At 43.2% G+C, this 27,846-nt stretch overlaps 1 protein-coding gene across 16 annotated transcripts in view; it reads right to left on the bottom strand.

Moving 5' to 3' along the window:
- DOCK7 (dedicator of cytokinesis 7) overlaps window positions 1-27,846 on the bottom strand; it is a 279,505-nt gene that overhangs the window by 7,174 nt on the left and 244,485 nt on the right. For 10 of the 16 annotated variants that reach the window (XM_068239352.1, XM_068239337.1, XM_068239343.1 and 7 more), the window contains 6 exons: window positions 26,330-26,461; window positions 25,023-25,037; window positions 9,322-9,447; window positions 7,261-7,350; window positions 3,047-3,283; window positions 1,102-1,245 (listed from right to left, as the gene is read on the bottom strand). In XM_068239352.1, coding sequence (XP_068095453.1) covers window positions 1,102-1,245; window positions 3,047-3,283; window positions 7,261-7,350; window positions 9,322-9,447; window positions 25,023-25,037; window positions 26,330-26,461 — 744 coding nt within the window. Of the gene's footprint in view, window positions 1-1,101; window positions 1,246-3,046; window positions 3,284-7,260; window positions 7,351-9,321; window positions 9,457-25,022; window positions 25,038-26,329; window positions 26,462-27,846 lie in introns of all 16 variants that reach the window. The other 6 variants (XM_068239340.1, XM_068239345.1, XM_068239348.1 and 3 more) reach the window with 2 other exon arrangements.

Genomic DNA, 27,846 nt, shown 5'->3' with positions numbered 1-27,846 from the left:
TTTGGCTATCAGGTAAGTGGGGTTGGGAGTAAATGTAGGGGCTATTATTAGGCATAGGTTGTTGGTGGGTTAATATTAGTCGTTGGTAGGGAAGCTTGTTGTCAGGTGCAGTTACTGTTAGGGATGATGGAAGCTGATACTCTAATTGTTGGAACTACCAGGCACCTGGTATATATGTACTCTAAACTAGTACTGAGTAGTCGTAAGCAACTTTACCTGGCCATGTACTTTGGAAAGAAAACGCATGAACCCAACAAGAAGTGGCAACAGGGTTTATTCATGAAACCTCGTTACACTTAGGGCCTGAGCCCACTGCTATGTTTTTAAAAATGCATGCATTTTTTAAGCATGTTTGAAATGCGTTTTAAGCCGTTTTAATGCGTTTTTGTGCATTGTAATACTTTTTAATGGTAGCATGGGAGGGGGTACACTGGAAGGTCAGGGCATGTTTTGAGGAACTGCTAACTCTGCTTAGTTATGTTTAAGTGACACTGCCTATTTATGCGATATGCTGCATTTTTTTTTGTATTAATTGAGAGGGGGCTCAAAATTTTGCTTGGCAGGCCTACTGAGACCTGCCAAGAAGAGCAGTTAGGTTCATGTAAATTTGGCTCTCTCCATGACCACACCCACATTCTGGTGTGTGGCCATTTTCCTTCTGTAATGCCCAAAAGTGCCCCAGTTCTTTTAGGATCATAGCAACGCCCCTGTATTTCAATGTAATGATATCATGGAGAATTAAGAAGCCGAACAGAATTTGCCTAATTTACTCTAGTAGCAAAAAAAAGTTTCTGTACTGTGTTAGCCAAACAAATTAAGTAGGTAGAAAAAGTTTTAAATGTTTTCTACCTACCTAATTTACTCTGAAAAGTAGCAATAAGTGTGCGGTGTAATAATTCCCTCCAGTGGTCAGGAGCAGTATTACACCTGTGAGTTTCAGACATACTGCAAGCGGATGAGTTACTAACCCTGGCAGGCTGGCACCTGACGATTCTTGCATAACTAAATCAGAGATTTACATAAGCTTTTACATTTTACAACCTTGGTGCTCTTTAACTCAAGTCTTGTGCTAAAAGTTTAGTAGGTTTATGGTGAACACACCTGATTGACGGTGGTCCCCACTGACCCCTGAAGAACCATCTGCAGCATTTTCGGATCAGCTGGATCTTGGTGGGTGGCGAAAGCCAGCTCCTGAGTCTTTTTCTGCATGTCCTCAATGGCCACCTCGATAGGAGTCAGGATAATCTGCAGATCACACACAGAGAATTCACAGTGATTATACGCAATATCCTTTTACCCAATTGCTTATAGCAGAGGACTCTGTACTGTATACTGGCTCTGCCACACCACACATTTACCACTAGAAGGCATAAAGATGATAGACATGAATCAGCACTTTAAAGAAGACTTTGGACACAGATTGCAGTAAAGAAACTGTGAAAATCTGTTGTTGGATGTGTATAGGTCGACCTAAAGGCCCATACACACGCTTGATTGAAGTCGGCTGTGGCGGCCAATAACAACCGCTTCTGCCGATAATCTGGCATGTGAAGAGAGGTCCCTGCCCACCGCCAGGCAGATCAACGCCCAATCGTTTTGTTCTTGCCCTGCCCCCCGTGGGACGACATCTCCCGCCCCCCCCTCATTTCAACAGTCTGTACAGTCTCAGGCCAGCGATGTCACCCAAGGGTTTGGGTCCCAATCCCTATCGGGTGACTTCCATCTAGCGTGTGCATGGGCCTTTAACTGACCAGCAGATCGTTCACAACAATTATCTTGATAGTTTATGCAAAGGAGTTATGAAAGAGTGTGGAACATCTTACTTCTATGCACTCTCTCCACCACTCTCTTCCACCAAAAAACAATTGAACAGGATAGAATGTGTGTTCCTGTCATGTCCGTGTGTGGTTGTGTTTACTGACAAAACAATTGTTTTCAACTGGGCAATGTTGAAATGACTCAAACTCATCACCATTACAAATGTGAAATGACAGTGGAGAGAGTTTTACACTAAATCCAGTTATAGGGTTCAAAAATGTACAAGCTGCAACTGCTAAGCTGCTTTCAGCCTAAAATGATTAACCCCAAATTAGGTTAAAGAGACAATGAAGCGGGAAAAAAAAATTGATATAATGAATTGTATGTGTAGTACGGATAATTACTAGAATATTAGTAGCAAAGAAAATAATCCTATAGTTCTATTTTCAGTTCTATAGTTTTTTTTTTTGTTTAAATAACATTGCATCATTCTCTAATATTTGCAGTTTACACATTACTCAGCATGCTAAATGATTTTAGATTTTACAGAGCAGGCTAGTGATCTTTTGAACTGTCCTCTGCAGAGAAAAAGAAAATAAATGACTGTCAGTTGAGACAACAAGCTTCAGAAGACAGAGCTCTATGCGACTTTGAAAGTTGTGAAGCTCAATGGCTTTTTTGCATAGATTAACAACTGGAGTTTCTTAACTCTTCCTGTACTGTAAAGAATATTAGACTCATGTCTCTGCTCCTAATGTTTTATTTCTTAGCTGTACCACACATACAAATCATTATATCATTTTTTTTAGCTTCAGTGTCTCTTTAAGCAGTAAACTAAGTTGAAGGGATGATTTCTATAATGGGGTAACTTAATCTGAGTTATGTGCATGCATGTGTTCTCTAGAATAATAGAACCAGTCAGGCCTCAGCTGGAATCCCAGGTTTATGAGCATGAAATGTTTGCTTTTTAGGTGACTGGTGGGGGTAGAGTAGGGTCCCATTTTACTTGGAGGAACCTCAACACTGGTGAAAGGGTCTAGTATGGAATGCTTTTGCAAGCACACCATTTTGGAAGCAAATATTCTTCATTTAGTGCAACTGAATACAACTTGAATTTAAGTTGTTTTTAACACCGCTACAGTTCCAGATTGTCATGTTTGAGTGCAGAGAGTTAATGATCGTTTGTATGTAGGTTGACAGCTCTCCTTGGCCCAATTTCAATTGAAATCATGGGCCCTTTGATGAGCATAGCTTCCCTTTCTTGTGTGTATGGATCATAGCACCTCACCTCCTCCTTGTGGATGACGTTGATGCGGGTTTTGATGTAGGGGAAAGCATGTGATGTGGTCAGGATGGTCTTGCGCTTGAACTGCTCATGTAATTCCCCGTGTGCCCGTCCGTCCAGCGTGAAGGGGGTGCAATACATGAACCTGCGCAGGTTGTAGTTCTTGTCAAAGTATGTGATTCTGTCTTTCATCTCATAGGTGTCAAAGTACGGTTCCACGTACGTAATCTGGATGAAAGCCTGTCACAGAAGAAATAAGGAACTTGGTTAATGAACACATGTGTATGACTAGAAATACATTATGAGAAGTGTTTCCTAAACATACTGGTGGAATATCTCATAGCTAATCAGGTAATATGGCAACAGGTCAGCAACATGATTGCGTATAAAACGAGCCTCCCAGAGACGTAAAGACAGGCAGGAATACACCACTCTATGAAACACTGCAGGGAAAATATATAACAATTTAACTTCTTAACCCTTTCGGGACCAGCACCCTCTGCCCCCTTAAGGACCAGAGGGTGCTGGTCCAGCAAACCCGCCGCTTCCCGACGAATCGCCGCAAGTTACCGTCGCTCCCGCCGGACACACCGCTCTGTCCCCGCCTCAGGCTGCTCTCTCTGCCGTCACTATGGACGGCAGAGCGCTGTGCGCCGGTCAGGAGCCGCTTTCTTTGGCTCCTGACCCTGTCATTCCATGTAAGCCAATGGGAACGGCTTACATGAATGACAGGGCCAGGAGCCAATGAAAACGGCTCCTGCCCGGCTCACAGTGCTCTGCCGTCATAGAGGCAGCAGGGCATCACATTGCGGCGGGGGCAGAACGGACCGAGCAACGGGGACGGGCGGGGGCGCGCGGTCAATGGGACGTAGAGTTTACGTCCGGTCAGGACCGCAGCGCCCCCTGCACGCCATAGATTCATACTCGCTCGGTCCGCAGGTAGTTAAGGACCGTAGGCTTACACTCCCTTAGTGACCAGGCTATTTTTTACAATTTTGGGCTCTGCAGCTTTAAAAGCTTGCTGCAGCGCCATAGCACGTAGCACACAAATGAATCCCCCCCCCTTTTCTGCCCACCAAAATAGCTTTCTGTTGGTGGGCTCTGATCGCTCCCCCAATGTTTTCTTTAGTGTGTGTGTATCTGGTTATTTTTTTTTCATAAATGTACCTTTTTTTTTTTTTTTTAACTCTTCCCCCCCCCCCCCCCCCCCCCCCTCCACCAGCCAATGACAGCAATCGGATGTCATAGGCATCAGTCTATGAGAGCCAATCGCTCCTGAGCCTCTCTAGGGGACAGCTGAGTGACATGGCTGTCCCCAGTACAGCGCTGCAGTAGATCGCAGCACTGTACAAAGTAAATAGACAACAAAACTAATAGTCTCCTAGCATCGATCGCTGCTGGGAGAATGATGACGGAGCGAAACTCAGTCACTCAAGCGAAGATGTGCGCGCATCGGCGCGTGCGTTCTGCAAAATACACCTCCAGGACTTGACGCCAATTGGAGTTACGTGGTCTTGGGGGAGCCGCCGCGGTCACACCACTTGGCATGGCGCGGTCGTATAGTTGGTAAGAACAATGTTCCTCATTATAAAATTGCCAATAATTTGAGAATTTCATCACCCATAGTACAGAATATTAAAAAGTTAAGAGAATTTAGAAAAGATCCTTGTTTGCAAGGGACAAGGCCGGAAGGCAGCACTGGATGGTTGCAATCTTCAAGGCACCCCTGCAGCACAGCATTAAAAACAATTCTGTAGTGGAAAACAGTGCAAAGGCTCAAAAACCCTTCCAAAACCAATTGCCTGTAAAAACAATTTGCTGATGTATTGTATCTACAAATGCAAGATAAAACTCTACCATGCATATATAAATATGTTACAAAAATTCTGCCACCTTGCCTGGTCCCATTCTCATTTAAAGTCAACCCAAGTTGAGAGTTATATGGAGGCTGCCATATTTATTTTCTTTTAAGCAATACCAGTTGCCTGGCAGTCCTGCTGATCCTCTGCTTCTAATACTTTAAGCCATAGACCCTGAACAAGCATGCAGCATATCAGGGGTTTCTGACAATATTGTCAGAACTGACAAGATGCTTGTTTCTGATATACTTCAGCCACTACTGCAGACAAATAGACCCATAAGGCTGCCAGGCAACTGGTATTGTTTAAAAGGAAACAAATATGACCGCTTCCAAATACCTCTCACCTCGGGTTCTTTAACATGGACCTGTAGGAAGTGGAAACACAGGGTGCAAAGAATCTAAATTTTAAAAATGATTTTAGGAATCATGGATGCTGCATCCTTTGGATTAAACACAAGAAGGATTATCTTGCTTGTTATGAGTGCACACTTCTAAAGCCAGCATGCATGATGGTATGGGGATCCATTAGTGGTCATGGCATGGGTAGCTAAAAAATAATTCTGAACGATATATAGATTACTCTGCACCCTCCCAAAGCCTAATACTGGTTCCCGTTGAAAAAAATTACGAAGCTTAGAGTTGTGTGCCCTGGAGTGCAACGTCTCTCTTCTGAGCAAAGGTGTCACTAACATTGGTATCCCCGGAGCGGTAACTCGTGGTGACATGCACCCCAATTGGCTTAACAATAAATAGCCCCTGCGGAATTGAGGGCCCAAGGGTTTTGCTCTTCCTCTTTATGTTGCAGGGTAACCATAGCAGAGCAGTGTACATTTACCTGCATGGGGGCTCCACTTCTTCCTGGCAGCCACACAATATGCTGCATGTCACATGATTAGTGAGCCGGGTACGTAGCATAAAGCCAGTGGCTGGTTTGTGGGAGACAAGATCGGACGTAGCACTCGGGCAGGTAAATATTACACTGATCCCTGCACTTACTATGTGGGGGAGTTTAGCAGACGTGGACACACACAAAAGTGGAGGAAGATAGAGAACCCCATGAACATTTTACTTGGGGGCTTGTTATACCCCTGCTGTGCCCCGCCATTTCAGCAATATCAGGTAGCATTTGGGTAATTCCATGGCCGTTTGACATAGTTCTGCACTTGACCTTACAGATTTTGACCAAATTTTTTTTCCCGTGATCAGTGACTCCTAACCCCCCCAAACCCCCCCCCCCCCCCCCCAACCAAATTTTAGTGAAAATTTCTGAAATTTGGCCGAGCAGTTGGTCAAAGTCAAAATGGCCAATTTTGATGTCGACCAATTTTCAAAAAAAAATCATAGCTTCATCAAAAATCATTGCACAGATGGCAGATTGAGCTTGTTGGAAAGGTATTTATCTAAAGTTTAATGAAAATTGTCAATTTTTTTTTTTTAAATTTAAAATTTTCAAATTGAATTTTTGAAAAACATGTACACTTTGATTTTTTTGAGTTTTGGATGTTAAAGGCCACACTTTGAGCTACCTTTCCTGAAAGTTTGACTTTTGGTCTTGCTTACTTCATGAGAAATGACTGTTTATAGCGCAGTGCCCCGTGAGACGCCACGTTCTCAGTTGTGTCTGGGAGTGCTGGAGTCTGGCTTCTCTATCGCAGCTACGTCCAGACTCATGTCCACTCCCCCCTCCCATCCCTTCTCCCCTCCCTCTCTTGTTAAAAAATGGGGGTTGCGGTACTCAAAATACAAGGATTTTCAGTAAATTTAGTTGTCTGTATTCATACATTTTTAAACAAAAAGATTTGCTTTAAAGAAAAAAGGCTTCTTCAGTTAGCGGTTCTGCAAATCTTTTTGTTTACAAATGAAGGGTACGTGTTTTTCGAAAATTCGTTTTTAAATTTTCAAATTTTACAAAAATATTGAAAATTTTCAAAAACGAATTCTTTATATTAAACTTTAGATAAATACCTTTCCAACGAGCTCAATCTCCAGTCTGTGCAATGATTTTTGACGAAGCTATGATTTTTTGAGAATTGGTCTACGTCAAAATTGCCCATTTTGACCTTTTTTTTGGCGGGGGGGGGGGGGGGGGGGGGGGGGGGGGGGGGGTCTGGGAGTGTCACTGATCATGGGAAAAACATTGGGTCAAAATTGGAGAGGTCACGTGCAGAACTACGTCGAACGGCCATGGAATTACCAATTTCTCTCCCTACCCCTCAGACAGTAGTAATAGGTACTGAGTGAGTTCAGGCACAGAGTAATCGCTTTTAAGGCACACAAATAAAAGCACTTTTTTCTGATGAACCGGCAGTATTACCCTTTATAAATAGGCCCCAAAGCATTGCACCTTTTCCGTTACCTTATTGGCATCTAATTTGCATTTATCCACTGGGTTGGAGTCCTTAATAACTTCCACAACATCTTCCCCAAATCTCTCGCCATAGAAGCCCTAACAAAGAAAAGATAATTAATTATTGTGTGCGTTATAAATGCACGCTTGCATTCTGATAGAATTCTCTGTACACTTGACCGAAACCCGAATGTAAAGAGGTACTGTAGTGAAAATGACATCATGAATAACATTGCTTATTGTTTACAATAATTATGTATAAATAGTTTAGTCAGTGTTTGCCCTCCCTGATTTACATTCCGAAATTCATCACAGGTGGCCAAAGATGAGTTACATAAGTCTGGTAAAGGGGGGATTAAGTTAAAGGACCAATACAGTGAAAAAAGTAAGCGGTTAAAATCTGACAGAACCGACAGGTTTTGGACTAGTCCATCTCCTCATAGGGGATGCTCAGGTTTTCTTTGTTTTCAAAAGCATTCCCTGAACAGTCGTTGACAAGTCCAACTGCCAAAATAGCGTGCAAGGAAGTAGGGAGGCTTAATAAACCCTGAGAATTTCCCCATTAGGAGATGGACTAGTCCAAATCCTGTTGATTCTGTCAGATTTCAACTGCTTACTTTTTTTTTTGCTATAGTCATCCTTTAAAGAGGAACTGTAAACCAAGGATTGAACTTCATCCCAATCAGTAGCTGATGCCCCCTTTCCCACGAGAAATCTTTACCTTTTCTCTAATAGATAATCAGGGGGTTCTGTATGGCTGATTTTGTGGTGAAACCCCTCCCACAGTGTGATGTCAGTGTTCTGACAGTTCCCGGTCTGTGCACCTCATTGCATTGTGGCTGTTTTCAACTGCCAAGCAACCAGTGTCTCCCTCTGTGCATATGCATAGCTATAAAAAACCTTTTAGCCTATCGCATTGTTACAGGTTATGGTTACAGATAATGGCAGTTGATGCAGTCTATTTTGTTTTCTTGTCTGCCAGTAGTAAGATGTAAAGATGATTATATGCAGGCTGATTATGGATCAAACAAGATGAACAAATTACATGGCGGTTATCAATCATTTCTTGATTTTTCTTCTATTTTTAACTTCTCACTTTGCAATGTATTGATTTTTTTTTCCCCTTTTTGCTAAAGTTCTTCTTTAACTACTTCTGGACCGGGCTAATTGAAAATCTACGCCCTGCTTTGATGGCTATCTGGCTGCCACGGCGTAGATTTCCATTCACCGCTGCGCACTTACGCAGTTTTCATCGCTCCCGCCAATCGCGCCACTGAATTTACGCCGTCTCCTGTCGCAGCTCACTCGCTCTGCCTCTATGACGGCAGAGCCCTGTGAGCGGGTCAGGAGCCGATTTCATTGGCTGCTGACCCTGTCTTTCAATGTAAGCAACTGCCATTGGCTTACATTGCAAGACAGGGCCAGGAGCCAATCAAAGTGGCTCCTGGCCGGCTCACAGGAACTCTGCCGTCATAGAGACAACAGAGTAGGTGGCCCAGGTTGCTGACATGCGGGGGTGACGGTGGTTGCGGCGGGTATGTGCAGCGATTCGTCAGGATTCGGCCATTTCTGTACCAGCGGTCTCTGGTCCTTAAAGGGGGCAGAGACTGCTGGTACTTACCGTAAGTGGTTAAAGTTAACCTACATTGAGAATGATATGGATTTTTCCTTTTAAAATAATACCAGTTGCCTGACTCTTCTGCTGATCCTGTGTCTCTAATACTTTAATCCACAGCCCCTCAACAAGCATGCAGATCAGGTGCTCTGACTGAAGTAAGACTGGATGCATGCTTGTTTCAGGTGTGTGGTTCAGACACTACTGCAGCAAAAGATCAGCAGGACTGACAAGCAACTGGTATTGTTTAAATGGAAACATCCATATCCCTCTCAGTTTAGGTGCACTTTAAGCAGTTTGTCCAGGAATGGAATTCAACAGCCTCACAAACCGTAACATACGGCATTCAGAAACCTTCAAAATGTTGTTCTGAGCTATAATCTTAAATGTAAATAAACACAGTGAGGCATCTGCACCAGGAACACAGCACTGGGACAAACGTGACTTTATAGTACCTCCAGCCTGTGGGAGATCTCTGCCAGTTTAGTTATAGCTGGTTCCTTGTAAACAAACTCTTGTTCGTCAAGGTCTCCAAATCTGGTTCCATAAAACCCAACACGGAAATATGTTCCAAACATTCTCTTTCCAACCTATAATTAACAGTGAGATAAAAAAAAAACAGGGCAAGTATAAACCAAAAATAAACATAAGATACAGAAAACCACACACAACCCTGATAAATACAATGCGGCCAACCATTCAGTAGGTTACAGCCATCCTTGGTAAGATATCCAAACAATGTAGAGTGGTTTCTCCTGTTCACCCTCCTACAGGCTGACACATCAAGTTCACAAAAACACCACCAGTGAGCATCACTCTTCCAATAGGTGCCAAGTTTCACAATTCAATTTAAAGTACATCGGTTATTAGATAGCTATGCAATCTTTAACCCATTATAAAAAATGCTGATTTCATACCTAAGGCTGGCCATACACAACATTAAGATGCCCATACACCTAGCGATCTAGCATGAAATCTCTTGGAAATCACCTGTTCCAGCTAACACTAGTATCCAGGTTCTCCAGTTTCCTTCATACTCCTCCCATGTGGCTGACACGTATAGCACTGCCACGTGACGTCACACATGTGGCAGTGCTATACACAGCAGCTAAGTGGGGTTGTGAATAGAGGAAGGAGGAGTAGCTGGACACTAGTGGCAGCTAGAACAGGTGGGATTTGAATGCAAGGGCACCGGGGGCTGGCCTGGGGGTTCCGTCACGTTTATTGCTTGTGGTGATATGGCATGACGTTACTGCCAAGCACCCGATCAGTAACGTCGGCCCAAGACTTCCCAGCATGTTTGGTTAATACATTTGACCAATTTTGGCCCAAAATCTGTCAAATAGTCAATCGGGCATGCCTGTCGCAGCGCTGATTTTCATTACATTCGATAAAAATATTGGACTGGATGGTTGATAGGGCTACAAAATCGCTAGATGTATGGCCGCCTTTAGATGTGGCCAAAAGATAGATTAGAGAAGGAAGTATCTCATTGAAGCCTTCCACACACTGCACAAAGATTATTTAATAGATTTAAACATGAAATCTATTAAAAATCTAACTGCAGCATTAAGCATATCGATATCTTCGGCCCAACATGACCAACCGATCTGATTGCTTTTGGGCAAAAATCCATCAGGTTAGCATGCCGGGGCATTGATTTCTAGCAGATTCTATCAAACGATCGAATCGGCTAGACATCAACAGTAAAAACTGACTCGTGTATGGCCAGCTTAATGCTAAAGGTGTCATTTACCTTCTCCGAATTTTCTCTAGATCAAGTTTGCATATCTGGCAAGCCAGGGGAAAAGAAGGATGCCTGATCTGTATATGTTCTCCAGATAGATGCTTTAGAACATACTGTAGTCAGAGGACCAGCATGACAGTCAAGAAACTGACACACTTTTTGGGAAGCCAACAGAGACTTTTCCATAATTCCTCCACAAGTGTACTCTAAAAATGAACATCAAAACCAACATCAGGCAAACAGTGTTTATGGTTCTAAGTGAGTGTCCTCTCCTTTCTTTTGAATAACAAAGACTCATTTCTGTTAACTGTAATAGGTCAGTCCATCAGAAAATGTGGTCAACTCAACACAGACATGGAATAGATTTCTGCCCCGTGGTCTAACGCCTAGCTTCTGGATAGACTGGAGATGACAATTTTTGTTTACTTACAGTACAGAGTGGGAGGGAACAGGAGGCCACAAAAAGAGATCTCTACATCCAGAAACCATATTTAGGAGGATCGGTTTAAAGCTTTCTTGTGACCCTGCCCTGAAATGAGAGGGATATGGAGGCTGCCATGTTTATTTAATTTTAAACTATCCCAGGTGTTTGGCTGTTCAGTTGATTTTTTTTTAGCATCAGTAGGGTGTAAATGACATACCTACAACAATCACATATCAGTGGCTGGATAGTGTACTGATTAAGGACACCGCCTTTGACATGGGAGACCAGGGTTCAAATCCTGGCTAGGGACAGTACCCATTTTCAGTAAGGAGTTCAAGGCAAGACTCCCTAACACTGCAGGGTGGCCTCTTGAGCGTGTCCCAGTGGCGGCAGCTCTTGAGCGCTTTGAGTCCGACAGGAGAAAAGCGCTATACAAATGTTGGAATTATTATCCGATTATTATAGTTATGGTGGTCTGGCTTTAGTTACATCACCTGATCTGCATATTTGTCCTGGGTTAGTGGCTGAAAATATTAGAGGCAGAGGATCAGCAAGACAATCAGGCAATTAACCTAGTTTAAAGTGTACCTAAGCTGAAGGTCGGGGCAAAAAGTAAACTTACTAAGAAGAGGAAAGCCTCTGGATCCTATAGAGGCTTCCCACGCCGTCCTCCGGTCCCTCGTTCCGAGCACGGCCTCCCTGAAGATCACCAACAAGGGCTTGTCGGTAATCACATCAGAGATGCTCTCCTCTTCAGGCAGGAGCACGGCAGTACTGCACCAGTATGGCTGCACCTTCTCAGTAAGATTGCGCACATCAGGGTCACACTCTTCTGGCAGGAGAGCGACCCCAATGTGCAGGAAAGTCCTGAGCAGCAGTGGAGGACCAGAGAAAAGCATGGGAAGCAGGGGCGTAGCAATAGGGGGTGCAGCGGTAGCGACCGCATCGGGGCCCTTGGGCCAGAGGGGCCCCGAAGGGCCCTCCCTCAACTACAGTATTAGCCCTCTATTGGTCCTGTGCTCATAATTATCACTTCTATAGATACTGTGAATGGTGGTAATCACTAACAAACTGCTCCCCATCCCCTTCTTGCACTTCTGACACTGTAGTTGCCATTGGCAGGTTTTGGTGCGCAGTGGCAATTGTTATGTATAGAGTGCTTGCGGGGCCCCACTGTAAAACTTGCATCAGGGCCCACAGCACCTTAGCTACGCCACTGATGGGAAGCCTCTGGAGGATCTAGAGACTTCCTCCTCCTCAGGTAAGTATTTTTTTTACGCCTTGTTTTCTCTTTAAATTTAAATAAATATGGAAGTTTCCAAGTCCCTCTCACGTCAAATCTATCTTAAAAGGGGCACTATGGCAAAAAAATTTAAAATATGTGCAAACATAGACAAATAAGTACATTTTTTCCAGAGTAAAATGAGCCATAAATTACTATTCTCCTATGTTGCTGTCAGTCACAGTAGGTAGTAGAAATCTGACAGAAGCGACAGGTTTTGGACTAGTCCATCTCTTCATAGGGGATTCTCAGCAAGGCTTTTATTCTTTATAAAGATATTCCCTAAAAAGGATTTAAACAATGATGCTGGCCAGCCTCCATGGTCGCTACACAGTTTTTTAAGCTTCTGTCAGATTTCTACTACCTACTGTGATAGCAACATAGGAGAGAAGTAATTTATGGGCTATTTTATTCTGGAAAAAACATACTACTTACTTGTTTATGTTTGCACATATTTTAATTTCTTTTTGCCATAGTGCCCCTTTAAAGCAAACAGATGACTGTACTTCTGTGTATAAGTACAATTGCCTACATGCTGTGCTCTTTCCTCCCATGGACTTTTTATGGGACAAATTTACTTTAAGAAAATGCTAGCAGCATTCAGAATTTCTCTATTTCCTCCAGTAAACTTTTATGCTTCAGTGCAATAAAGCCCGGGCCAGATATCTGAGGGCTGTCAGATCAGATGTCCAGGTGCGTCTCAGCAGCACTTGAAGGCGCGGTGGCACAGAACTGCCAGGAACTGAACCAGGAACTTGCATACACGACTGAGTTTGCATATTGATTAATGGAGGAGGAGGAGGGTAAATAAGGAGTAGGCCTCCCTGGTACTGGATTATTTTAGGCATAACAACAGTTCACAGCTGAGAAAATCTATTTTGGCAGATTCTCTGATCAATGGATGCAGGCGAGTAGGGTACGGCCGCACAGGTATCAACATCTGATCTTTGTAGGCATCTAAAGGGGCTTAGAGGGCACCAAGTATTGGCAATGCTTTCTCCAGTGAAACACAAACTGCCGAGTGAAGTCAGCAGTGCAGTCCACGGGCATCGCTTCAGTCATAATTTGGCAGCATACAAACTAACATGCGGCGCTCAGTTAAGAGAATTCCCCAAAAGAATATAAGATTCACAGGATCAAATCACACTTCCTTCTGTTCTTTTCTACACGAAGATGCTTCCCAGTTATTTTATAAGGTTATGTTCAGTCACCCTTTCTTTGTATAATGGCATTCTTTAACTTGTACTTATAAAATATGGATTTAGGGATACAGAAAAAAGGGATTTAAATTTCACTTTTCCCAGATGTCCTCTTGGACAAAAAAGAGCTTCTGTGCATGACTGGTGCTATATGCCAGCTGGTCTCCTCTCCTGCTTTCTGAAAAGCAGCAGGTACACTGTGGCTGTAGCAGGAACTCTGAATTTGTAACTATGAGGGGGTATCGTAAAATTTTAATTATCACCTGAAGGTATATTGATGAAATGTTGTCATTGTTGGTCCCTAAGTGCATGATGTTGAGAAAATCAGCTCACTGTATACATTATTTCATATATAAATTGTGCCAGAAGTGACTACGGCTCAGTTCACATGATCTTTCACCAGCATTGTGTTTAGCCAATGGTAAATGCTTCTCTGCGAACAAGCAGAGAAGCGTTTGGCATCGGTCCCCATCATTCGGTAAATGCATTGTGTTTTGACCCCCTGCATGTAGCGTCCAGGACGAAAGATGGTAGGCAAGGGGATCGACCATGGTGTTTGTGCAGACGTCGGGAAAAGCCGGTACCAATGATTAAAGTGCAAGACACAACATGTATATCACGCTTCTCTCCTGGTGGACTCAAAGCGCCAGAGTTGCAGACACTAGGGCACGCTCTATCGGCAGTAGCATTGTTAGGGAGTCTTGCCCAAGGTCTCCTACTGAATATGTGGCAGACTTACTGAACAGGAAGAACAGATTCAAACCCCGGTCTCCTGTGTCAGAGGCAGAGCCCTTAACCAGTACACTATCCATCTATCTGAATGGACAGCGCTTGAGTGACGCCAAGCGCCGTGATTTACGCCAGTTCAAATTCTGTGTGAACTGGCCTTGAGCCAGCTCATGCATCTCAAGTTGCAGTTGACAAAGCAAGGGCATGTGGCCTTGAGATCTTGCAGCATCTGCCTTATTCTCCTGATCTTGTACCAGGTGAGTGTTTCTTGTTCCCAGAAATAAAGTGTCATTCTTGAAGTGGCAAAGTGGCTTAAAGAGAACCAGAGACGAAGCACCCTCATGTATTTTACCTTATAAATCAGTGGGAACATGACAGTAAACACCTAATCTGCTCTTTGTTTCATTGTTCTCTGTTTAATCTGATTGTTATCACCTCTGATAAGAATCCCCGACTGAGCATTCAGTCTGGCTTTGCTACGGAATGATTATAGCGGAGTCTGTCTTCTCTGGTGTCTTTTCACGCCCAAGCCTGCCCCCTTGTAGCTCTGCTATAATGACTCAGCTATAATCATTCCCGGCAAAGCCAGACTGAATGCTCAGTCGGGGATTCTTATCACAGCTGATAACAGACACTTTTAGCAGTGAAGATGAAACGGAGAGCAGGGTAGGCGTTTTCTCTAATGTTCCAACTGATATATATGGTAAAATACATGAGGGTGTTTTGTCTCTGGTTCACTTTAAGGAGCAATCTGCAGACTTCTACAATAGTGGTTCTCGGAGTGTCAAGAAATGCCGGGATATATGTGTAAATATGGATAGTGACTACATAGAGAAGAATTGCAAATCAAAACAAGCTTTGTCAATTTTTAATATTGGTGATAATTAAAACTTTACTTTACCCGGTGTTAGCATTCGTTTTTAGGAGGTCTCGAAGCTCAAGCTATGTGTTACAAGAAATGTCCAGTGACCAAGTAGTTTAAAAAGGACTGATGTGACACAAGCTAATCAAAGAGCTTATGAGACAGATAAATAGAAGCTCTGCTACTGCTTTGTGCCTGCAGTGGACTATGACAACATTTCTATCTACAGCCAGTCTTGTATGCTGTAGTCTATCCATATTTCTAATTTTGCACTTCAGTGTGTCGCACATGTCATCTCTCCACTAGAAGTCAATCTTCTGCTGCTGTGAAATTAAAAATTTCCTGCGTACGTGATCTGACTAGTAAATAAATGGGAAGGATTTGCAAAGAGTTGTGCAGAGATTGTCCAGTGGTCATTCTGCAATTCTGCAGCAATTTTATCATAAAGAATTTCTCCTTTGCAATATGAGATATTTTCCGTCCACCAGTAAGGCAGTAAAATAAATTCTGATGGACATTTTGTAAAACTGTTTAAAAATGGTAAATTGTTTGGCACTTAGACAGATTTCTTCTGATTGTCCCCACTGACGGAGCATGACCATCTCAATGGGTGGCCATGGCTCGCAGCTCAGCTGATGCCTTGTTCCTGCGTCCTGATTGGGAGGGCTTCTGAACAGCAGCTTGGCTACTACTCTACCCTCTTAGAACACACCCAGTGAGGAAAGGAGCACTTACAGCAGCATAGATCACAGTCCTACTGCTTACTGTGGATCGTCCAGTATGGACTGTTTTTTGTTTTTTTTCTTGTTTGGAAAGGGAGTGGGGGAAGGTAGTGCTGCTTGGCCCAGGAAAACCGTGCAACCCCTTGGGGCCTCACCCAGAGCAGGGACATCCTGTCTGCGACTTGCATGGCCGCCACTGCCTCTCAGTCACTCACATAGGGACCTCAGATCAGCAGCAACATGAACAGATGGGAGAGCGGCTCAGTGACCACAGCAGATGTAAAAGTGGGGTCATTTCCCGCGTTTGAAGTGTGCCTCATGGTTACTACGCGCTGCTCTCATCGCTAATCTCTTGGTCTGTGAGTGTTGAGGACGGTGAAGCAGAAGGAAGTTACATACCCCCCTTCCCCCCCCACACTCACACTATACTGGGGGTAACACCTTGGCCAACTATAGTGCAGGTGGCTGCCTGTACTGGAGGGGGTGAACCTCTGGCTACCTGAACTGGACAGAAACCCTTGTTTTCTTTTGACAAAACTTTATCAAGATGGAAAGAAACAAACTTTCCCCAATCCCCATATTTTCTGTAGAGGTGGTTATCCCTAAAAGGATAGAATACATACAGCAGCAGAGAGGTTTAAAGGGTTGTAAAGCACCAAGTGTCCTATTATTTTCTGGCAAAAAATAAAAAATAATAGAGCAATCTGAGAGAGGAGTTTATGCCAAAAAGCCATGGAAGCATTGAAAGACAAGATAAAGGTCACCATTTTGGTTATTAAAGCTGCAGTAACCCCATCTCACCACTGCAGGGGATAGGAGACATTTCACATTCATAATCACAACACAAAAAAATAGGAGACACTGTGCCAGCCAAATATTTAGAGCCAAAATAGAAAAACGTAAATGGGATTAATTTACGGATTACTATGATGACCCGACTTTTCTTCTGCCAATTAAGATAAAAATTCGGTAGCTGTTTTTTTTCTCCTCTTTTGAGAATTTTAGTTGTAAAAATGATGCTTTATATTTCCTTCCAATTGAACTGGCACAGTAAGGGAGGGTTCTTCTACCAATATTTTTTTTTCTCTTGACTGAAGTTAAAATAATTAATAAGGAAATATTCACAAAGTACAACTTACCACAACAGACAAGAGTAAAAAGTGTGGGAGGAAGGATCAGCAACCAGGGGGCGGATAGAGGAAAAAACAGAATTTTCATTAGGGACGGTCCAAAAATAAAAAAAATAAAAAAGTAAAACAAACACACATAAGCAACAAGCTAACAAGGAGACCTTGTAACATGAATTAACCAGTGATAGATGAGAAGACACAATGGAAAGAGGTTAATTCATGGCTGCAGGAAAGGAATGGAAAATGGGCATGCAGGAAGAGCAAGCTGAGGAACCTGTCGGCCCCATTATGCCTGCTGGACCTTATGGTTCCACAACAGCCATAGATATAGACACTAGAGTTAGAAGAGGGATGAAAGGAATGGGTGTTAGCATGCCAACACAACTGGATGAGGGTATAAGACATTACATCCACTTCAGGGGTCGATTTAGCAACGTTTACACCCGATGGTGATGGCTAGCATGGCCTGTGATAAACCCAGCAAACAAAACTGAGCAAATGTATGAAATGCACATCATGGAGTTACCTTCAGTTAAATCTGCATGGAACTGCTAAAAAAATTTCGACTCTTCATATAAAAAGTAAAGCTCGCCTTTGCCACCGCCCAAGTTCCCTTATTGGTCCTTTAGAAAATCTTGTCAAAATCTGCTACTCAAAGCCCAACACCGTAATATCATAATTTTGAACAGTGCGAAAATAGGTTTGAACCTCTTGAGTTTTTACTGCGGTTTGTATTCCTGCCTGGGAGAATTTCCTTCAAATCCAGAGAAGAATAAGAACCCACCTTGTTATTGCTGTCTTTTAGTCCTTATTCTTGAGATTCTAACCGCTTTTCATACTTTACAACATTACACTATATTTTTTCCTGGCGTTGGACTTCATTGAAAATACCAAAATGATGCCTCCTATCACTTTTGTTACACTCTAATTAAAGGTCTTCCAAACTAAAGGAGACTCAACTTCTGGCTTGAAACTCAGCCTAAAATGTTCTATTATCCAAAGTAAGAATAACTTATCCACGTATGACCACGTAGGTCCAAGTCCAAGAGGTGAAGGCCTCTACTGTAAGTAGTGGCCAAGATTGGAGGCACTTTCTATGTCTGCAGTTTCCAGATCTTGAAAAGGTTCTCTAACGGAACTGGTCGCTTCAAAGACCAACAGGACCGCTCAGGAAATCAGTATACGTTGCTTGAGGATTTGAACATTGGGACCTTCAATTAGCCCAACATGTAGTTTACACTAAAGGCAACCATTGATTGTTTTTTCATGTGCTCAGAATCTGTCATGCAGTTTTTATGACAGCTTAACCCTAATAGTGTACTCCCGGCTGCTCTGTGTCTCTCCTGCTACCTGTATGAATTACTCCTATTTCTGTTTAGCTTCTTTTAGTGCTCTTCAGCTATGTGTTTATTCCTTCTAGCAGAGATTAGGTCCAGATCACACTGGCCGTAAAAAACGGTCCTTTTGCGGATGGCAATGGACCGGGTGCAAACTGATGCAATGTAAACCTATGGATGCGTTCGTACTGGTCCAATCGAACGGTTCCAATCCGCACACTCCGATGAACGGACCACAAATTTGGTACAGCAGCAATTTTTCCAGACCGCTGAGCCCAGCAGAACGGAAACGGATGCTGAAGAACTTCACTGGGGGCAATGGATCCTATAATCACACTGGCTAGAAAACGGACCGTTCTAGCCAGCAAAAATCTACTTTGGTGATGGGGTTCTGGGGGGATATGGGGAAACGGAACTGAACCAACGGAATGGAAATTGATCAGTTTGAATGGAAATCAGATCAGTTTCCCAGAAAGTGCCAGTGTCAACCGGCCCTAATGATTTCCACTGTCTCAGTACAGGAGACAGAGATGCTCTCTAGACACCTATGTGGATTGTCCAGAAGAGCTGGGTTGTATGAGCCATTAACACCCATATGCTGGCTGAAATAACCTAGGTAGGATAAATTTGTCAAAGTGTCAACACAGAGCTCTGAGAAGGAAAAACAATTCATTATACGGAGTCTCTGCAGGAAGAAAATTCTAAAAATCTCTTTATACATCAAATGATTTCAACGTTAAAACTTTTAATTCAACATTTTCATCTCCTCTGTAAATTACTTTCCAGTAAACCTAAAGCAAAACTGCAGTGAAAACCAATTGTATCTACAGCCCTAATCCCCAACAAGACTTTTCTGGATTTATTTTCCATCTATTCTATTTCCATTGTATTCCTGTATTGGTCATATTGCTGTATGTTACCCCTAAATATTGTCTGTAACCTAAATTAATGTTCAGCGCTGCGTAATATGTTGGCGCTTTATAAATACAATAAATAAATAAATCTAAAAATGTTCAAAGCAAATCTGTAGTGACGAAAAAAAGCTACTTATCTATAGAAAAGGAAGACTCTGGATCCTACAGAGATTTCCCTGTCCCCTCTTGGTCCTCTCCTTCCAGCGCTGTCACCCCCATTGGAATCACCACTACGGGAGGCTTCAGAAGGCTTTGGGAGCCCGACTGGCTTCATGCTGTGCATGCACGAGCAATCGGGGGGACATGAAGGCCTCTCCTTCCCCAGCCCCAAAGCCTTCCAAGGGTTACGGAAGGTGCATTCAACCAGTTGGTCAAATACATACAAAGGGGGTGACCGTGCTGGAACGAGGGGACCAAGAGGGGATGGGAAGAGCTATAGGATCCAGATCCTTCCCTCTCTATCGGTGAGTATCAAACATTCTTTTTTTCTCCCTTCAGTTTTACTTTCAGTCCGTGAACAACACTTTTTTTATGTTTTTTGCCTTCCCCACAGTACAATCTTGAAATCTTCCCTGCTCTCAGAGGTGTTCCTCAACTAACAAGTTTTTATCATCTCTAATGCACAACAGTAACAGTTATGATATAGGTGGACTGTACTGTAGTCCGACTGCAGATATACTGGATGTACAGCCCTGGGGTCATAACCATTACAGTGAAAAAAAAAAAAAAAAAAAAAAAAAAAAAAGAATACAGCCTAGATTTATGTAAGATTGGGACTGTACATACACCTTTATCTCATCACTTCGGGTACCCTTCAACTGCATATAGTGCATGAAGGTGACGTAATGCCTCAGCTCGCTTCCTAAAAGTATACACCTGTTCCGTGGCTTGCTGGTGCTGAATTTGGCAGAAAAAAAACAAGCTTCTGATATGGCTGCTTGCAATAGGGGGTTTCTGTGCTCAGAATTAATGTTGGGGACTGCGCCATCTAAGCCTATCGTAAGTACTGTGTACACAAATTCAGCATTGATCAATGTAGCAGCTGTAACTGCAGGTTTAAACTTCAGTACAGGCACTAGTAGAGTCCTTGGACAAGACTCCCTAACACTGCCACTGCCTACTGACGCACCCTAATGGCTGCATCTCTGGCGCTTTGAGTCTGCCAGGAGAAAAGCACAATAGAAATGTTATTCGTTTTATCTTGTTTAGATCCCACTCTAAAGGAAAATGTAACTTCTAAAAGTTTTACACTTTTAAAGTTTTCTTTTCACAATGCCTATAAGGAGACTACTCAATAATACAAAACTATCCATTCTTATAACTCCTCTATGTGCACTGTCTGTGGCCTCCGCTCTGATCCTGCTACCACCAGAAAATATTAATACAAATCATTTGTAAACTACCTTCATCTAGCTTACAAAAGGGTAAATTCTAAAGCTTATAACTATAGTTTACAGGGGAAAGAAATCTACCAGTAACCCTGCTGCACTGACTTAACAAACGTACACAGCAACAGCATGCATTAGTGACAGTGCCCCCGTCATGCAGAGGAATGCAGGAAACACAGAAAGAGACACTGTCCTCTTCACTGGACCTTAATTCAATTCATTTTTCTTTTTTTAAGAATTGAATTTTAAATAACACCAAAAATCAGGTTTCAAGTAGTTACCTCCATGTTTGAGTGTCACACCCCCTCATGTGAAGTAGGCTAAGCATAAGGACTGTGTTAATATGTTGACTTATAGGATAAAAGGTATGGCTTTGTGATATGTTAGCAATTACCCAATCCCATTTATGGCCATATTTGTTATTGGCTTGTCAACAATGAATGCTTGAAAAATGAAAATTAGCCTGCGTTTTTGAAGTGCAAAATATGCTGCACCAGAACAACTAGGTGTCAAAGTAGAAGAGACATATTTAATTTAAAGTAAATCTATCATATCATGATCAAACAATGTTGGGGAAGTGCAGCACCTTATGGTAACTCCAACAGTCCTTAAACTGTGCAGCCCCTGGTCCTCCAATACAATCTGTGCAATAGGGTGGGTACATGTCCAGCTTGCAGTTGGATACGGGTAAATCCAAAATGAACAGGGATGAGAATATGACTGCCATATTTATTTCCTTTTAAACAATACCAGTTGCCTGGCAGCCCTGCTGATCTGTTTGGCTGCAGTAGTGTCTGAATTACACCAGAAACAAGCATACAGCTAATCTTGTGAGATCTGACAATAATTTCAGAAACACCTGATCTGCTGCATGCTTGTTCAGGGTCTGTGGCTAAAAGTATTAGAGGCAAACAATCAGCAGGGCTGCCAGGCAACCAGTATTGTTTAAAAGGAAATAAATATGGCAGCTTCCATATCACTCTTGCTTCAGCGGTCCTGTTTTTCAGTGGTCCTTGAAAGGGTTAATCCATCTGGGAGTTTTATATCATTTACAGTGATTGCTATGCCAATACAGCAACAGCTGAGACTTTCCCACACCATGCTTTCTAGTGTTGCCATGGCACCAAGCAAACAACCCTTTGGCACACAACAGTACAGTATGCCTAGAAAATGACCCTTGCTTATTGGCTGACATAGGAAGCTGTGGGCCAGATTTATCAAGGCATTACCGACAGCTTTTTCTTTTTAAACTGTTCTAACCAGCAGAGGAATTGTTCTGCATGATAAGAAACTTCTCAAATCCTACGTAATAGCGGAAGTTTAGCGTGGATTTCTAGAGCTGCACTACAGCTAAGAAAAGTGCAAATCCATCCCTAAACTGTCGCAGATTAAGAAATGCTTAATAGCAGTTCTACAGATAGTTCAGCAGTGCAGACTAGACATGATTTGTAATGGGCTCCTCCCCCCTGCTGCCAGGTGTAATGTGAAGCTGTTCTGTGCTTAAAGAGAACCCGAGGCGGGGTTCTCACAATGAAATCCCCATACAGAGGCTGGGTCTGCCTATAGAGCTCAGCCTCTGTTGCTATTTAGATCGCAACTAAATCCCCCCTGCGCTCAGGGAGACCCCATAAATCACAGCCGCGCTGCGTGGGCTGTGTTTACCTTTGTAACGTCAGCCTCCGCTCTCTCCCGCCTCCTGCAGAGCTCCGGTCCCCGCCCACGTCCCTTCCCTCCAATCAGAGGGGAGGGAAGGGACGCGGGCGGGGACCGGAGCGATGCAGGAGGCGGGGAGGGGGGGGGGGGGGGGGGGGAACGGAGACTGACGTTACAAAGGAAAACACAGCCCGCTCTGACAAGCTGCGTGTCAGCAGCGCGGCTGTTATTTATGGGGGATTGCAGAGCGCAGGGGGGGGCTTAGGGGCGATCTAAATAGCAACAGAGGCTATATATATATAGACAGACCCAGACTCTGTATGGGGATTTTATTCTCAGAACCCCGCCTCGGGTTCTTTTTAAAGGGTACCCGAAGTGACATGTGGCATGATGAGATAGACGTGTATGTGAGACTAATAAGTAATTCCAACTATAAAACACTTTCCTAGCAGAAAATGGCTTCTGAGAGCAAGAAAGAGATAAAAATGGGAATTTCTTAACAGTGAGGGTCACAGTGTAGTCACTTCCTGTCTGAGTCAGGACTGAGTCAGCCACTTACATACCTGATATTTAACTCTTTCAGGCAGGGAAAGAAAAAAAAAAGGAACACAACATAGTTATTTGTGTGCTAGGCACTGTACATACCCATGTATATCTCATCTTGTCACTTAGGGTATCCTTTTACTCTTTTAGTGCTAGGCATTGACGTAATACAACAGATGTATTGTTACCTCAGCAACAGCAATTCCCCTCACAAACTGCACTGTCTGGGAAACCTTTCTAACTCCCATTTTAGAACAGTTTAAGAAGGAAACTGCACTCTAGTCATTTCTTAAGTCTGAGTTCTGCACGGATTTTTAAAAACCTACCAATATTTTGTCTCAGACACTCTTGATAAATGTCCCCCAGTGTCCATATTCTCTATGATCCTCCTTTTGAAAGAGTTTTGATCAGGAAATTAATAGTTATTCAGTTTCTGAATTTGACTGGAAAATTGTAATACTTAAAATCAATGTAAAACTGGGCGGTGGACTGGTGAGAAAAGGGAAATTAAGCAAATGTAATTTAAGATGCAGGGGACACCTGCTTACCACAGTAGAGTCTGAGGCAAGCCCGATGCAGTTTCTACTAACCAAACTCATAATTATCTTGAATGTTAGCAAAACCACCAACCCACCAGGTTATATACATATACTAAAATAAAAGATGTGATTTAATAAACATCAAAGAAAAAAAAATAATTTTGCTAGTTCTGTATTGTATTACGATCATAATAGTCATATAGGTCACTTCGTCTTGTAAAACATTTGCCTTTATTTTCTAAAATTTTCAGTCATTTTTTTTCTGTGCAAAAACACAATACTATGGAAACATGACTGTACCATTAGCATTAGCTTAGTCGTTTCCAAATGGCAGTGATTGAAATCTACGATCCGTTTGGGAGCTATCATTCCTACCAGGCAGGCCCGGTCTGCCCATGATTCCAAGTGAGGAGACTTCCTCAGGAGACAGAAACACCAGGCAGAAACAGGAAGTGAAGAGAGTGCCTGGCCAACCTATACTGAGGCAACTGTAACCGGCTTACCTATACTGGGGGCAACGGTACCTAGCTACCAACACTGGGGGCACCTAGAACAGGCTACCTACCTATACTGAGGGTTTGTTTTTTTGGGGGGGCTCACCGCAGCTATAGCGTGTGGTGCAAATTGTGGGTTACTGTGTGATCATTCCAAATCGGGGAGGGGGGGGGGGGGGGGGAGGGGGGTATCATGTGATATCATGAGCAACAGGGTCCATCAGCACACCAGTTTTTATTCCATAAAAAGCACGCTCTTTATTGTACCAAGTTCCAAGACAATTGTTTTGGGAGCTGTGCAGGGTCTCTTTTTATCAAGGCATGTGGCATAGAAATCACTCCCGCAGCCTGGTCACCTCACCTGCGCCTCTCTGTTGTTGCTGCACCCGTGTGTCTGCTGTCACGCTGACAGCAGAGCTTTGTTATCTCGGTCAGGTGCCAATTTCATTGGTTCCGGACCCCATGATCACTGTGAGCCAATTATAGTGATCACAGCTTGTATTTTGAAAAAAAGTCTTTGGTCCTTAAGGAGCAAATAAGGACAAAAGTGGTTAAAAAGTACCTAAATAATAAAAAAAAATATGCCACAAACGCTCTATAACTTACAAATGGTAGAAGCTCACCCACCTACTGCTAATGGTACAATCCTGTTTTCATAGTATTCCTTTTTTACATAGAAAAACTGACAAAGATTTTTTGAGAATAATAAAGGCAAACATTTTGCGGAGCAACATGTACTCTGAAACAGTGATGGTAATAGTATTAATGATGGAAATAGTACTAACAAATTTTTATTTACACTTTTCAGGACAGATGTCTCCACAGGAAGTGCCAGGCTATCCCTCTATGACTAGTTGCCTTTCACAGCCATCAATTCCTCTAAATCGACCCCTTGCTCTGGGGGTAAGAGTGGAGATAGATGTTGATGGAAGAAGAGACAGTTCAGTTGGGATGACCAGTGTGACATTCAATGAACTGTGTTAGTGTGAGGTGTATGGATGCTCATGCACTATGCTGGAACTGTGCAACTTTTACCGTGACCGCAGGAATCCCAGGAGGGAATGTGTTGCGGTTAATGGATTCAGGTCACAGCAAACGGCAAAACACAAAAGGCCACCGCTAGCGTTTGCAGGCCCGGCATATCGGCACGCTCACGCTTGCTGGCGGTCTCTAATGAGTGTAGCGATACCTACCTCCCAGCCAGTGCTCTGTATAACAAGAAAATAAGAAATAGCGTCATGGGAAGAAACATCCAATACATTAAAAAGCATAAAATTATTTACAGATAATTACTTCTACCTCAACCCAGAAAGAAGGCGTTTATTTTGCACTTAAAGAGAATCTGTAATAAAAAAAATCCCTCTGGGGGATTCTTAGCTCGGGAGGGGGGAAGCCTCTGGATCCTAACAAGGCTTCCCCCGTTCTTCTCCGTCCCTCTGTTGTCCAGCTGCAGCCCCCGAAGTGCAGTGGAGTAAACATGTACCTACCGCGATTCTGTGTAGGCGCACTAGCCGTTCTTTCTTCGGGTTAAGGCGGAAATAACTGAACCCGATTGCTCGAGTCCGTTTGCGCCTGCGCAGTAGAGCAGATACGATCGCGCTCGGCTATTTCCGCCTAGCCCAAACAAAGAGCGCCTGCGCTGGATCCTGGGGAAGTAAATAAATCATCGCTTGTCAAGCTTGTTGGGAGGATTCGGGGGAGCAAGCGCTGGATTCCCTGAAGCTACAAGGGAGGGGGAAGCCTCATTGGGACCCTGTGGCTTCCCCCTCCCGGGGTAAGTATCCCCCAGAGTTTTTTTTTTTCATTTACAGAGTCTCTTTAAATACAGCCCTCGTAAGAAGCTATGCTGTAGTTTATGCATTAAAAACACCTAGAACCTGTAGACACGTTGAAAGAGTACGGCTGGGCACCCACTAGAGCGCTTTCCTTAGCATTTTTGCTTACCAGGAATCCCCACGATTCCTAAAAGCGTTTAGCTACTTCAAAGGCTATGGGAGTGATTCCCACGGCAGCGTTGAGTTTGCAGGGCAATCGTAAAAATGATGCCTGCAGCATTTTTGTGATTTCTCCGGAGCGATTGCATTCATGCCAATTAGGACACAATCGCAATCCCTCCAGAATAGCAGGGAAAACCCTTTTTTTGGAGATTCGGAAATAGCTAGTGATTTCAGAATGACTGAGAACCAGCAAACACAACCACAAGTGGCTGCGTAATTTAGATTTGTGATACAAATTCACACTTATTATTCATGTGGTCTAGAGGAAAGGAGCTTCCACTAGTAATACTGCCAGCTGCTGCAGTTAGCCCAGCTATGTCTAGATCTCATCCTGCAGCAAAATTATTAGATGGCCTTAGGATTAAACCATACATTATAATACTCCGTATAAGAGAGAAAAAAACAGATTCAGCAATCACATAGCTCTAACTTAAAGGAAAAGCTTTTTTTATCTGCGGACAGAAGCCTGATCTAGAGGGACAGCAGGAGATGGGCTTTGTTACCTGATGGATAATCTTGCTGAACGCTTCCTGCAGTTTACCATGAATTGTACACAGCTTTTTGGCATCTCTGTTGGCTTCATGTATTGGGATCAGGACTTTGTAGACGTCATTCACAGCCTCGTACATCCCAGCCTGGAAGACAGAGACCATGTGAAGGAATGCAATGTAGGTTTTTTTATGTGTATTCATTCTTTCAAAGTTATATTCAGTAAAATATCAAATATCACAAATAAAAATGTGATATTACAGCTCCCTCTGCTGGTTTGAATGGGAAACTTTATAATTACCAGGCCTCTTTTGCACTGGAAAGGCATCCCTTGCATTGAGCAATATCTGAGTGTTGCTAAACACAACTGGGTTGTTGTACCAGGAATTGGTTTTGGCACATACAGGGTTGGTTATGATACAATATAAACATCCACGTAAGGTACATTCGAAAACACATTTTTGCAGGAAGTGGTTAAGTAGGATGAATGTCTGTCACAACAATGGCTTCTGATCCATTATGACACTGCATTCAGAGATTAGTCAAAAGAGATTTCCCAGCCTCCCTTGTACCTGAAAGCAGTTATTATTATTATTGATGTATAGGGTTGTCAGGTCGGCTGATGGAGAAAACCGGACAGGGGGTGGAGTTAGGGGTGGAGTTAGGGGCGGAGTCAGAAGCGCACTTTTATGTAGAGTGGGGCTAAGCAATGGGCTTTTTTTTTAAAAAATGTATAGTATTTATATCGCACTGACATCTTCTGCAGCACATTACAGAGTACATAGCCATGTCACTAACTGTCCTCACCAGTAGTACTGGTCCAGTGCACATAAGAGACAGTTTTTCACCAGTAACTGCACATAAGAGACAGCTTTTCACCAGTAAATGCACATTATAAGAGACACCTTTTCGCCAGTAAATGCACATAATAAGAGACAGCTTTTCCCCAGTAAATGCACAAGAGACAGCTTTTCACCAGTAAATGCACATAATAAGACACAGCTTTTCACCAGTAAATGCACATAATAAGAGACAGCTTTTCACCAGTAAATGCACAAAAGAGACAGCTTTTCACCAGTAAATGCACAAAAGAGACAGCTTTTCACCACTAAATGCACATAATGACAAACAGCCAGTGTTCCCAGTATATGTAGCCAGGGATAGATGTGCCCAGTATATGTAGCCAGGGGGTATATATGTCCCAGTATATTTAGGCAGGGGTGTAAATGTCCCAGTATACGTAGGCAGGGGTATATATGTCCCAGTATATGTAGCCAGGGGGTATATGTGCCCAGAATAGGTAGCCAGGGGGTATATGTGCCCAGAATAGGTAGCCAGGGGCTATATGTGCCCGGAATAGGTAGCCAGGGGGTATATGTGCCCGGAATAGGTAGCCAGGGGGTATATGTGCCCGGAATAGGTAGCCAGGGGGGTATATGTGCCCGGAATAGGTAGCCAGGGGCTATATGTGCCCAGAATAGGTAGCCAGGGGGTATATGTGCCCGGAATAGGTAGCCAGGGGCTATATGTG

The sequence above is a fragment of the Hyperolius riggenbachi genome, chromosome 6 (assembly GCF_040937935.1).
Source record: "Hyperolius riggenbachi isolate aHypRig1 chromosome 6, aHypRig1.pri, whole genome shotgun sequence".
Lineage (NCBI taxonomy): Eukaryota > Metazoa > Chordata > Amphibia > Anura > Hyperoliidae > Hyperolius > Hyperolius riggenbachi.
The sequence above is the reverse complement of the archived record's forward strand: the minus strand, read 5'-3'. Positions and strand labels throughout refer to the sequence as shown.